The sequence below is a fragment of the Mercenaria mercenaria genome, chromosome 15 (assembly GCF_021730395.1).
Source record: "Mercenaria mercenaria strain notata chromosome 15, MADL_Memer_1, whole genome shotgun sequence".
Lineage (NCBI taxonomy): Eukaryota > Metazoa > Mollusca > Bivalvia > Venerida > Veneridae > Mercenaria > Mercenaria mercenaria.
Window position 1 is genome coordinate 69,412,991 of NC_069375.1, and position 13,847 is coordinate 69,426,837.

General features: G+C 38.0%; 1 protein-coding gene across 1 annotated transcript; it reads right to left on the reverse strand.

Moving 5' to 3' along the window:
• Window positions 1-713: 713 nt before the first annotated feature.
• LOC123562892 (beta-lactamase domain-containing protein 2-like) lies at window positions 714-9,866 on the reverse strand. Its single transcript, XM_045355482.2, has 8 exons — window positions 9,666-9,866; window positions 7,872-8,063; window positions 6,614-6,713; window positions 5,435-5,540; window positions 5,047-5,169; window positions 3,965-4,155; window positions 3,241-3,492; window positions 714-1,018 (listed from the first exon to the last, which is right to left on the reverse strand). The coding sequence occupies exons 1-8, from the start codon at window positions 9,806-9,808 to the stop codon at window positions 821-823; spliced, it is 1,305 nt and encodes a 434-aa protein (XP_045211417.2). The 5' UTR covers window positions 9,809-9,866; the 3' UTR covers window positions 714-820.
• Between the last annotated feature and the right edge of the window lie 3,981 nt (window positions 9,867-13,847).

The window sequence follows — 13,847 nt, forward strand, 5'->3', positions numbered from 1 at the left end:
CGGAATACCGTTCCGGTAATCTACCGACTGAGCTACCCGACAGCCTACACGTTTTCTCCCCGTTTCATATTCAAGTTCTATACCGTGACGTATTTCCCCATCATTATGAATTTCGTCCTTGAACTTCAGAGGGTACTTTATATATCAAGCAATTACAGGCATCGGAGACTAACCAGTGTAATGCCGTCACGACTCCATGTTGGGTGCCAAATGTCACTGGATAAGGAAAATGTTCAGCCAGACCGGGACTCGAACCAGGGGTCCCGGAATACCGTTCTAATGCTCTACCGACTGAGCTACCCGGCCTCCTATACATTTCCTGCTCATTTCAATATTCTATACCGTGACAATTCCGTGTAGGGGACGAAAAGTCTAGCCGTTAATTGCCAATTTTGGTACGAATATTAACTGGATATCATGAAAACTTTCACAATAACCACTTATTTATGTGAATATGTGGATGGCAGAAGTGGGCAATACTTGGCAGTTTTGCCCTGTTAACTTAATTATCTGGAAAACACGCAATTTTGTCACTTGCCAGATAATAACAGGGTATGAGACATTTTTAGAGAAAACTGTCTACATAAATAAGTGGATATGTGGTTAGCAGAAATATGCCACCAGTGGTATCTTAGTCTATCATGTCAGCATGGATAAGTAAAACAAAAAAGGCGCTTGCTTATGTCGACATGGATAAGCTGTTTCATGTATTGAAATGCACGAAACTGCCATTGAGTGTAACACAAGTTGTTAGATTTTTTTTCTATTTGTTTTCTAAAATTATTACATTCAAGCTGAAATTAACTACAGTCTAATTTGTTTATGTATATTTATTGTTATTCTTTACAAAGTTATCCAAGCACTTATATAATGTATTCTCAAGGTCAAGATAACGTGGGTCATCTCCGAGACCGTAGATGGATATATGATTGGTCAGATACATGAAGCCCAGCTTATTTGTGGGATCTGCCATGCCCACTTGGCCCCCGTGTCCAGTATGACCGTACATAAGTTGACCCTGAAACAGAAAGGTGTTAAAAAGGCATATTTTTGCATACATGTCGTCCATACGCTAGGCCTGAAATATACAAATGCGGATTTTTTTAGATAGTCTTTTTTTAGATAGTCTATCTATAAGCTTAGCCACCGTTGGACCGATATATCATTTACATAAGTATGTTTGATGGAACCTGATATCGTTCTCATTCTGCAACCTTTCCACAGAAAATTAAAGGTCAATTCATGTATAAACAATACTCCTTAAGAGTCCTTTTAAAATCATTAACTACTAGTATATAGTTCCTAAGCTAACAGCGACTCGTTCACACGTTTAAGGATTTTTTTCTCAAAAATTCATGAAACATTGGCAATATGAAAAATAAAACAGCGGTTCAAACTTATGAGCATAATGATTTTTGTACAATATCCTAATCTATAACCAAAATATTGTACAGGTGGTGAGGTGAATAAATCGTTGCAACGTTTTTGAAATAATTGAGAAAATCAACACTCTTCCTGCTTGTTGCCTGTAACTTATTCATTTTTATACGCCCGTTTGAAAAACGGGACGTATTATGGGAACGCCCCTGGCGGGCGGATGGGCGGGCGGGCGGCGTCCACAGACCTTGTCCGGAGCATATCTTCTATATGCATGGAGGGATTTTGATGAAACTTGGCATAGTTGTTCACCATCATGAGACGGAGTGTCATGCGCAAGAACCAGGTCCCTAGATCTAAGGTCAAGGTCACACTTAGCGGTCAAATGTCAAATTAAAGAATGACTTTGTCCGGAGCATATCTTCTTCATGCATGGAGGGATTTTGATGAAAGTTGGCACAATTGTTTATCATCATGAGACGGAGTGTCATGCACAAAAACCGGGTCCCTAGGACTAAGGTCAATGTCACACTTAGAGGTCAAAGGATACAAGAATGAAAAATTCAAGAATGACTTTGTCCGGAGCATATCTTCTTCATGCATGGAAGGATTGTGATGTAGCTTGGTACAGTTGTTCACCATAATGAGAGGGAGTGTCAAGCGCAAGAACCAGGTCCCTAGGTCTAAGGTCAAGGTCACACTTAGAGGTCAAAGTATACAAGAATGAAAACTTTGTCCGGAGCATATCTTCTTCATGCATGAAAGGACTTTGATGTAGCTTGGCACAATTGTTCACCATCATGAGACGGAGTGTTAAGCGCAAGAACCAGGTCCCTAAGGGTAAGGTCAAGGTCACACTTAGAGGTCAAGGATACAAGAATGAAAACTTTGTCCGGAGCATTTCTTCTTCATGCATTGAGGGATTTTGATACAACTTGGCACAAATGTTCACAAGCATGAGACGGAGTGTCATGCGCAAGAACCAGGTCCCTAGGCCTAAGGTCAAGGTCACACTTAGAGGCCAAAGGTCAGATACAAGAATGACTTTGTCCGGAGCATTTCTTCTTCATGCATGGAGGGATTTTGATGTAACTTGGCACAATTGTACACCATCATGAGACGGAGTGTCATGCACTGGTCCCTTCTTTTGAATTACTTCCCTTTGCTCTTACTATAAATAGCTTATATTGTAACTTTTTCATTACAAGTCGTAGGGAAAAATCGAGACCACTTTTCTGTAGTACAACATGCATGTTACATCCAATTCTGAGGTGTATTTTGAGCTACCTGGTAAGGATTTTTGTATGGACTTGTAATTTTTTTTTTATTATTTTTCTTTTATTTTTTTTTTATTTTTCTCTTAAAAGATTAACTTCCCTTAGTTGTTACTATAAATAACTTACATTGTAACTTTTTTATAATTGACCGTAGGGAAAAACCAAGACAACTTTTCTGTGGTACAACATTGATGTTACTTTCAAATTTTGGGTGTATTTTAAGGTATCTCTACCTGGTAAGGATTTTTTTTTTGGACTTAGAAAAATAAAAGACTTACAATAATTTCTAAAAAAAACAAAAAAAACATTGTAAACAACTAGAAAATTAAAATTCCATTTGCAAATACAGGTGCTAGTGTAAAGAAATTTGCTGTGACGGGCGTATATTGTGACATTCTGGCACTCTTGTTAATTAATATCTCACCATTTTTAATCTCATATATTAATTCTTCATTCTATGTCAAACCTGATGAAAATGAACATTTTGAAAAAATAAATCACCCAGACTGTAGTAAAATACTTTGAAGCTTAAACTGAATGTAAAGAACGAGTTCAAAAATACGCTGTATAGTGTACATTCTTTTACCTTTGGATTCTTCACCATCCCTGTCCCTGGTCCAAATATAGAGCCTTCTTGCTTTATAACACTGTCAGTTCCTTGTACCAAAGGTGTGGCTAATTTCTGTACCTGCTCCGCGTGAAGAAGTATCTTACCCTTCGTAGCGCCTCCGTTTGCAAGGATTCCGTACAATTTTCCTAATCCATTTGCGGTGCTGGTCACCGTAGCAGATGTAAGGGGAACCTCGCGTAAATCTGGGTTGTTGAATACCGACATGTCCTGAAGAGAAAAGAAAATAATTACGTTTTACTACGTCATCTGTGCTTTTCTTGGCTCCGCAATAACTGTTTCTAGTATCTGGTGAACAGAAAACAGTAACAAAATGGGCCAAAGGTGACATATTCTGGAAGTTTATTTCTTTCGAAATTTTTTTTTACTGTAGCAACTGATACAATATGCGTAACACGACAACATGAAGGTAACAAATTCTACCATATCTGATCTGCTATTTTACATCGAATATCTTATATTTACAAAAGGTTATAATTATAGGCTTATACTTTTAAATTAAGCAGTAACACGTTGCTTGAAAAAAAAATCTTTTGGGCTACGCCTTCGTGAAATTGTTCCGTGGAACATTGAACGTTAATCAACGTTTTTTGCAAACTAAAGAGCAGGTGTCTAGCTGCTACATTATACTGTTTCTTAAATACCAACCCTTAGTAAGTAACAATAAAATGATACACCATACCATAGTAAATTCAACGACGGCCTTGGCGACGTTGACCAGTAGTGAGTCCGGAAAAAGAATATAGTGACCAAGAATCGGGAAATATCTTGGTGACAATAGGGTCTCCAATAGCATCTCCCATAGGGGTTGGGTGTTTAGTCGAGCGGCTCGATAAAACTCTTCTTTAGGTGTATTGATAAATGCGTCAAGTTCTAAAATGGTATTATAGGAGTTTAAATTTGAATGATATTGAGAAGTGGCATATGATCTCAGAAACGTTCAGCAGGATATTAATCTTGTTTTAATGGTTCTGTTTTAGTTGTTCAGCTTCCTCTTCTATAACTATGGAAATTGGCAAATCCTCATCGAATATGGTGCCTGTGTTTTAACTTTATCTTCTTGCAATTAGTGTGATATTCAGGCTGTATTATCTTAGTGCCTCTCTAAATTCCATTTTTCAGTTTAACCCGTTGTTTTCTCGTTTTTTGACAAGCCCATAATTTTATCTGGGGAACATATGCCGCCCTCCATGGAATTACACTCTAATGTATCATTGAAGGTTACATGTACAACGCCTTATGAACACATTTACAAAACTCTAAATTGTTTTTTTTTTTACTTGTAGCATGTGAAAATGTTGAATTGTGCTCAACCCGGGGCTAGAGGGTGTGGACAGTAGCATTCGTTTCCACTACCGTCTACAAACAGACTTAGTCAATCCGAGCTTGCAACATTTTCATTTTTGTCGCGTTGAGCGACCTGTGGAGTTTCCACTTTTTCTATCTATGTCTGCCCGTAAGGTAATCCATTGATTAAGACCTAGCATATAATTTTATTTCAGATTAACATCATGTATATACTATATCGGTATTTATACTCTTTTTTGACTGGACAGATCTCTTTCTAAAATGTTTTTATGTAAATTAGGACGGTTGAATCTCATTCTACTAATATTACATGAAACATAACCCACGTGCATGTATGTCACGTTTAATCCATTAAATTCATTTAGCAGTTATTCTTTACTTACAAAGAATTATGAACTAAGCTGTTTAATTAAAAATGTAACTTGTTTAAAGGTAAATATCACTATGGTAACATACCAAAAGGTTCTGCAATTTCCTCACGGAAAACCCGTGCAACATCTCTACCTTGTGGATCAGCTTTCCGCACCAGTGTATCCACATACAGACCATAAGTAACCCCATGATACCCAAACTCTGACCCTGTATAAAATATGAAAAACAACACTTTACTACATCTTTTTTCCAAGCAAATCAAGTTTTTTTTTCTCAATGTTCTAAAAATGTGCGTGACCTGAGTACATTTTTGTATGTTATTATTTAAGGTGACTATATTTATTAAGTATACATGTAAACAAGTACAACCCAGAAGTAGGCTATTCATGTATAACACGTTATGAGTTTTACCTTCGATGTAATGTGTTTATTATTATTATTATTGTTATTGTTATTATTATTAGGGTAATACCTGCCGGCCAGACTGTGCCCTGGGCAGCAAGAACCCTTTCAACTTTATCAGGATTGTCTATAATATCCCGTAAATGCAAGTTCTCGTCTAGTAACGGTAGACCAGCCTGGAAAAAATGACATATATGACAATTCTGCAGCTTCTGAAATAGTACTTTTGGCCATTTATTCCAACCAGGCTGTTTTAAAACTTATTTGACATTCTGGTGGACAGCTGCACACTAGTAACGCTATCCGTACCATACCGGTAGTGGATATAGGTCATGAGTCTTGGATAACACGATCATCAATCTTGAAGACAAAATCAGACCCTGAGAATGATGTAAACTGTATAATGTGCATTGAAATTTTAACTAACGAGTATGAATTATGGAAATGTTACGGAAATTTTATCAAACGGGTATAAATTATGAAAATATTACGGATCGCCTATCGCCTAATTATCAAAAGGCAATAGTAGGCTGAAGGGATGGTAGGATGACGGTGGTAGGATTAAGTAGAATAGCGATAGCAGGGCGTTAGGATAGCGATGGTAGGGTGATAAACTGCCATGCTATTATCCTATGTCCGCCATTCAACAAGCCTGCCTTCGCTATCCTACCGTCCTACTATCATATTGTACTACCATCACCATCGCCTTTCGTCCTTTTATTGCTTTGGTAGCATTTGAATTAACAGTATATAATAAATGGTTTCAAATTCCCTTACTATTGAGTGTGTATGGGTTGTTCTATATGCTACGACGGCGTTTTTTTCATATTTCTTAGGTAAAAATGCTTATTATTTACAACCCACACCTAAGTTTTCAACATTAAACAAATACTAATGCGAAACCACCTTTAAAGATTAATACGCGGTAAAAACGGACGAAAGGCGATACGGTAGGATTGTAGTTCGGTGGTAGGATAGAAGGATGGTAGAAGGGTAGAATATCATTGGTAAGATGGTAGGATTGGAAAGTAGGATAGCACAATGGCAATATGCCATCCTATCATCCTACTATTGCTATCCTACTATCCTATTAGCCTAACACTGCCGTTCTTTCTACCGCCTTGATAATTCGGCGATAGGCGACAGTAGGATATGAATAAAACAGTGTTTCGTAATATGTGCACATGAAATAAATCTAACACGTCTACAAAAAAAATGTTAAGCTGTTAAGAAAAAGTGAATTGTTTACTTGATGGCTTAGAAGCATTTCTACGGTGATGTTTTCTTTATCTTTCTGTCCAAACTCAGGCCAGTAGTCGACAACTGGTCTTTTGTAGTCCAGGTATCCCCTATTCATATAAAAATAGTCATAACCTTCTATCGCAAAAAAAAGCTATCAAAATCATGGTTCAAGTTTATAACATTGGAACGTAATGTAACATTTTTAGAGAAAAAAAAATGCTGACCCACGGCGGAAGCTGCAATCCTTTAATACGTTCGGTGTTATTGTTTTCTTGGTAGTTATTGAAACTTATGAAAGCGGGGAAGTGTTAGCTTAGCCCTCATATTTTAATGTTTCAATGTGTCAGTCTATTTATAACGCTCTTTATCGGCTTATAGGGGCGGTAATCATATATCATATTACTCTTATTGCATACATGTATTATTATCATCATTATTATTATCTTATTAACTATCATTATAACTGGTAGTAGTAGTTATGGGACATCCGTGGTCGCATGGTTAAGGTCGCTGACTTAAAATCGACATCCGTGGTCGCGTGGTTAAGGTCGCTGACTTAAAATCGATATCCGTGGTCGCGTGGTTAAGGTCGCTGACTTAAAATCGACATCCGTGGTCGCGTGGTTAAGGTCGCTGACTTAAAATCGACATCCGTGGTCGCGTGGTTAAGGTCGCTGACTTAAAATCGACATCCGTGGTCGCGTGGTTAAGGTCGCTGACTTAAACTCGACATACGTGGTCGCGTGGTTAAGGTCGCTGACTTAAAATCATTTGCTTCTCCACGTACCACGTTAAGGCTGTTGAATTCTTCATAAGGTAAGGTAATTAGGAAGAAGCAAGGGTTCTCACATGGCCAAGGTGTCCGCTCGTGAAGAAATATTGCAAGGATGGGCAAGGTGGTCTTCCTCCACCATGAAAATTAAGCTTGTATTTTGAAGTCAACATAATAATGACATATGGTTGTAATTACTGTGACGTTAAGCCACTCCCCCCCTCCCCACCCCCGAAAAAAAACACAAAAAAAAAAAAACGTTTTACTGTTATTAATAGGAGTAGATGTACATGTACTAAGTCGTAGCAGTGTCATTACTATTTTATCATTATTGTTATCAGTATCATCATTATCATCATCATTATTATAAGTTGTATAAGTATTATTTACTGCGTGAATAACGTGCTTTTATATACATTTGTAGTACAAGGGTGATTTTTATATAAATAAAGACCACCTAAAACTCGCTGTAACACCGTTATTCGATACTTACAGGTCAACCATTTTGGCAGCAGTGATTGCAGCTATGCCCTTGGAGGCAGAAAACGCCATCGTTAGTGTATTCTTGTCCCAGGGTCGTACAGCTTCGTCGTCTGCATACCCACCCCACATATTGAACACGCATTTGCCATTGTGGTAGGCCGCAAAGGAACCGCCTTGTTCCTTACCAGTTTGTAAATTTTGCCTGAATATGAATGAAGACTTCTCATGAATTTAAATACAAATTAAATGCAGACATATGGCCAGAATATGTATGAAAATTTCATATGAATATTAATACAAATGAGAACATTTTGCAGATTTCACATGAAATTCAATATAACTGGAATATGTAGGGAAATTTCACTTGATTTAAAAAAAAAAATGATTCACTTAACACACAGTTCTCGTAACATTTTGGTTTCGCATGCACCTGCGGAATACATCTTTAAGTGGTCTGAATTTTCACGTGCATTTGTTTACCTGACTATATACCGTGTGAGTGGTCTAAAGTTTCGCATTTATTTACCTGGACACACCTACGTGGCATTCTCAAGTTTCGCATGCATTCACTGGAACATTTCTGCGAGTGATCGGAAGTTTCTGATGTATTTTGCGAAACACATCTGTTACTTGTCTGAAGTTTTGCATGTATTTACCCGAACATATAATTATACAAGCAGCCTGACGTTTCGTATCTATTTACCTGAACACATATGCGAGTGGTCATACCTGAACACATATGCGAGTGGTCATACCTGAACACAAATGCGAGTGGTCTTAAGTTTTGCATTTATTTACCAGAAAACATATGCGAGCAGACTGACGTTTCGTATCTATTTACCAGAACACATATGCAAGTGGTCATACCTGAACACATATGCGAGTGGTCATACCCGAACACATATGCGAGTGGTCATACCTGAACACATCTGCGAGAGGTCTGAAGTTTAGCATGTATTTACCCAAACACCTCATGCGAGCAGGCTGACGTTTCCTGTGTATTTACCAGGGCATATGCACGTGTGGTCAAAAGTTTTGCATGTATTTACTTGAACGCGTCTGTGCTTGACATTCTCAAGTTTCGCATGCATCATCTGCGTTTCATCTGAATTTTCGCACATACCTGCGAGTGCTCTATAGTTCAGCATGTATTAAGAGGAACACATATGTGAGTGGTTTAAAGTTTTGCATGTAATTACCTGAACACATCTGCTAGTACTTTGAAGTTTCCTATGTACTTATCTAAATTTTATCTGAACATTTCTACATATATATTCTGAAATTATGTGTGCATTTACCTGCACACATCTGCAAATGGTCTGAATTTTCACATGTACATGTCTGAGCACACTTGGCAGTGTTTTGAAATATTTCATATATCCATCTAAAGAAATCTGCGAGTGGTTTGATTTTCACATTTAGTTTCTTGAACACATCTGCGAGTGGTGTGAATTTTGTATTCATTTACCTGAACACATTTGCGAATGATGTGAATTTCATATTTATCTACATGAACACACCTGCGAGAGGCATGCATTTCGCATTTATTTACCTGAACACATCTGCGAGTGATGTACATTTCACTTTTACTTACCTGTACACATTTGCGTGTGATGTAAATTTCACATTTATTTACCTGAACACATTTGGGAGCGGCAGGAATTTCACATTTATTTACCTGAACACATTTGCGAGTGGTATGAATTTCACATTTATTTACCTGAACACATCAGCGAGTTGCATGAATTTCACATTTATTTACCTGAACACACCTGCGAGTTGCATGAATTTCACATATATTTACCTGAACACATCTGCGAGTTGTTTGAAATCTGGATGGTAATATCCATCCAAAACTAAGGGTCTTTTCTCCTCAAATATTCTCCTCGAATAGTAATAAGTAACTAACACGAAACATAATATTAATCCATATCTTAGTAATCCCATAATGAATAAAAAACTGACAAAAAATCCAGTATGAAATTTAGTTCAATGATTTTTCAAATAATGTTGCAGTCGAATACTTGGTAACATTTGTTTTCCTAATAGTTGCTAGGAATTCATTGATATGCCTTTAGCCCTTATCATGCTAGACACGATTGAATCTGCCTTTGCGACCAGTGTAGATCACGATCAGCCTGCATTGCACATCCGTGCAGTCTGATAATTATCTGCACTGTTCGCCATTCGGTCAGTATCTTTTTTGTAAGCACCCCTTTTAACAGTTAATGGTACTAGTAGCAGCAAAAGTAATTTGTACTGTCCAAACTGAAAGATGGGCAAGTTCCTACATAAATTTAGCAGGGTAAGGGTTAGAATCCACGCGGCAGTGGACTGTATATACCTTGCTGGATTATCAAACTTTGATTTCGATACATTTTCAAACGAAATCTTACTGCATGGATTACCTATTCAAGCTCTCTTAAGAAGCCATCTTCACAGTCATTCTCAAAGAAACTAAAGGTAACAGCGGCGCACCGCGGTTATTGTAAAAATCCTGTAGAAATTCTGAAAAGAAAATGATGTCACTAAAGATTTCATTCGGACATTAAGTTTATAGTAACATCTTTTCTGTCATATGTTTGTATATCATATCAATGATAGTGTCATATCATATCTTGATCTGATAACCGGTGTAAATGTGGACAATTTGATTTCATCATTTGTGGAGACGGTAACAACCGAGTGAAGAGGAGTGGAAATGTAAGATTATGGTGTTCATCAGTGAAATATATTTTGATCTTACATGTAAAGCAAATTTTCTTTTTATTTCGTGCTTTGTTTAATAGTTTCTTACCAGTGAAAAATATATTTGATATCACTGTGAAAATACCAAATCTATTTCACTCCAATATAACGGTAATTCACTCAAAAACATGACTTTGTAATAAAACAAGCTTAATCTTATAAGACCCTATAAAAATAGCCTGGGTTTAAAAAATTAAAGGTCAATCTAACTCTTTAGAAGTTATTTTACACGTCGTTGACTTGTGTGTATACGTGCGTGCATACGTAAAACTCAAGCTACTAACCCATCAGACTAGAACAAGTTTGATTTTAGACTTCCAGAAATTAAACAAGGGCCCTTTTACGATTTTCTTTTAAAAGACAGAGCTTAAGAACTTGAGACTTCAGTCTGTGATCTAGTTTGGGGGTATGAATAAAATGTTACTTTATTTTGAAAGGTTTAACCATGTCCAGCTGTAGTCTGTAATCAGTTCAATGCTACTCTTGCATCATTGTGCGGAATAAAACATGGACTGAACTCAAAATAACCGCCAAAATGGTGTCCGAAGGTCACTATGATCTTCAACTTTTGATCTACTGAGCCCAGAATTATAGTGGTCATCTACTGACCACAGTCAACCATTGTGACAGAAAGCATTTTATAATTATAAAGCGATCAACAGACCAACTGACAATGGGCATAACGATATACCTGCTCTTCAAAGAAGGGGCACATAGTAATTAAAAAATCACTGATCAAGTGATGGAAAGTGGACCAGGGTGGTCCTAGATCGCTCACTTTAGTTTCACAGTTGGTTTGAACAATTTTTGTAGAGGGTCACGCAACGAACATATCTGTGAAATTATTTTGAAATTCTAACCAGAAGATTTTTTTCAGCTATATGTATACAATTATATATAATTATGTACAGGAACCGCTGTATATAAAAAGGATAGGAAAAGGTGACTACTCTTTCTGGTGAACATTTCTTTGACAAACCTGAATAATCGGAACAAAAAGTTTGTAGTCATCAAAGAAATGTCTATCAAAAATATCTAAAAAGTTGACAAGCTGTTTTCAACACATTCGAAGATTTCTTTTTATTCCTAGCACTGTCAATTATGTTTTTGACGTAGAAGAATGACCTTAAGGAATTTGGTAGCACGTCACTGAAGGAGGGTTCGTGTGATCTTTTTTTTTTTTAAATCTGGCCAGCAGTCTTAAATTACATTTTTCTGCATAAAACTATTCCAGCACCCTAACAGCTATTTTTTTTTACAAATCTCTGACCTTTTGGGCCATCCTTTTCAACATATTGGAATGATCTGAAGGAATTTTGGTGATATGTCACCAAAAGGTCATTTGTGTGAACTTATTTCGAAACCGGGCATGTGGTTTGTTTTGGGTTTCACGCCGTTTTTCCACAGCATTTCAGTTATTTATCGACGGGCAGTTAACCTAACCAGTGTTCCTGGATTCTGTACCAGTAGAAACCTGTTCTCCGTAAGTAAATACTAACTTCCCAACATGAATCATAGGTGGAGGACGAATGATTTCAGACAAGATGTTTTCATCATATCGTCACCGATATCAAACGGCCCTGTCGTGGATCGAACTCACGACCCCGCGATCACTAGATCTGCGCTCTCCCTATTGAGCTAAGCGGGTGGGTCCGGGCAAGTGGTTTTAGAGCAGTATTTTTAAAGTTAACCATATAGAGTTACCTTCCCTGGCAGCCAAGTTTTCTTAACAAAAAAATATTATCTGAAGGAATTCGGTAGGTGTTCACTAAAATGATATTAAAATGAAGTAATCTCATTTTGAAATTGGGCTAGTGGTTTCAAAGAAGAAACTCTTCTAATCAGATTCTATCTATATGCAGCGACACAAAGAAAAGTAGCCCCATAACCTGGTGGCCATGTTTTTAAATTGCTGTTGAGTCATTTTGTATCAGGCTAGCAGTTTCAGGGCCACCAGTATTCATGGACGGCACAATTTGAATGACCCTGAAAAAGAACTACACAAGGAACAGTTCTGTTAAATTTTTTTGAAATTGGCTTTGTGCTATACCAGATGTTCGTTAAGAAATTACAGAATGATTAGATATCTAACGACTCTAAGGGAGTCAGTGGCGTAGTGGTTAGCAGGTTGGGCTACAATCCCAGCGGTCCAGGTTCGATTCCCAGTCGCGGCTGATATCCCGACTAGTGTTCAGTGCTGGCTGATATGCTTAAATTGGTACTGTTTCCAGCAGTATCGGCCTCGACTGGATGCTGAGGGGTAAATATGACACTTGCCGTGGGCTCGGCTAGAAATAAGTTGTTCATTCTATTCCAGGTGGGAAATTTCGTCGACTACCCACGTTAAACAAGAAACTTTACCTTCACCTTTTGACCCTTAAAGCTCACCATGGGAAATTCATGCTCAGATGAGATAATAATTCCTGTAGACAGGGCGGCAGACCTGCACTTCTCCAGCCCTACGGTGAGTGCACGTCTCGAGAAGGCACAGAGCATTGACAGAACTATGTTATAATTATATTGGCCTTTTTCTGTCAGTGTCCTGACTGAACCCTGAAAAGGGACCGTTAGAGCTTGTTGGTGATGGCATGGAAATAGACAGCATGTAGAGAAGACCTCTCCCCCGTCCCCGAGCCTGACAATCCCTATATTCAACATGGGGTGCGGGAGGGGCACAGAAACACAATGGCGGAGCAGCAGCCAGCACATTGTGGCTACAACTGCCTTTGTTAGAGACCTCTCCTCATCGTCAGTAACCACGTCTCTCTACTGGACTGTTTGGCTCATACTTTATGGAAATTGCACAGAGTTAAATTCTTGTCACCATCTGGCTTCATAAATTCTCTTTAACGGCATGCCTGGTGACATGTCTGGGGTCCGTACTCATACATAGCGTACTACTATACACTGGCCGAAAGGCATCAAATTTAAATTCATACATACGTGGCCAACCTACGTGGATTTTGAATATCGTACACATGAAGAAATTGTCCCCATTCAGAAACACTTTGCCTGTATTTTCCCTATTACTGGACGGGTTTTCTTTTTAAAGATAAAGTGCGCCGAATACACCAATGAGTGTTTTCCTCCAAACAAAGCATCTGCCATCAGTTCAACACTCCGCCTAACTGCCTTTTCCTGGAAAATCTATGTAGATAACATACACTTTTTCATAGTTGGTCGAGATCCGATTACACGACTTGTGTAGCGGAGAGCACTCATTTTGCTGTCTTTGACG

What these genes read in the sequence shown, in the direction of transcription:
- LOC123562892 (XM_045355482.2), bottom strand. Translation starts at nt 9,808, where the DNA reads ATGGGATTACTAAGATATGGATTAATATTATGTTTCGTGTTAGTTACT. An exon ending in GCTGCCAAAATGGTTGACCT is followed by an intron (nt 6,714 to 7,871) that starts GTAAGTATCGAA and finishes TTATATGAATAG; the next exon opens with GGGATACCTGGACTACAAAA. An exon ending in CCGTCGTTGAATTTACTATG is followed by an intron (nt 3,493 to 3,964) that starts GTATGGTGTATC and finishes TTTTCTCTTCAG; the next exon opens with GACATGTCGGTATTCAACAA.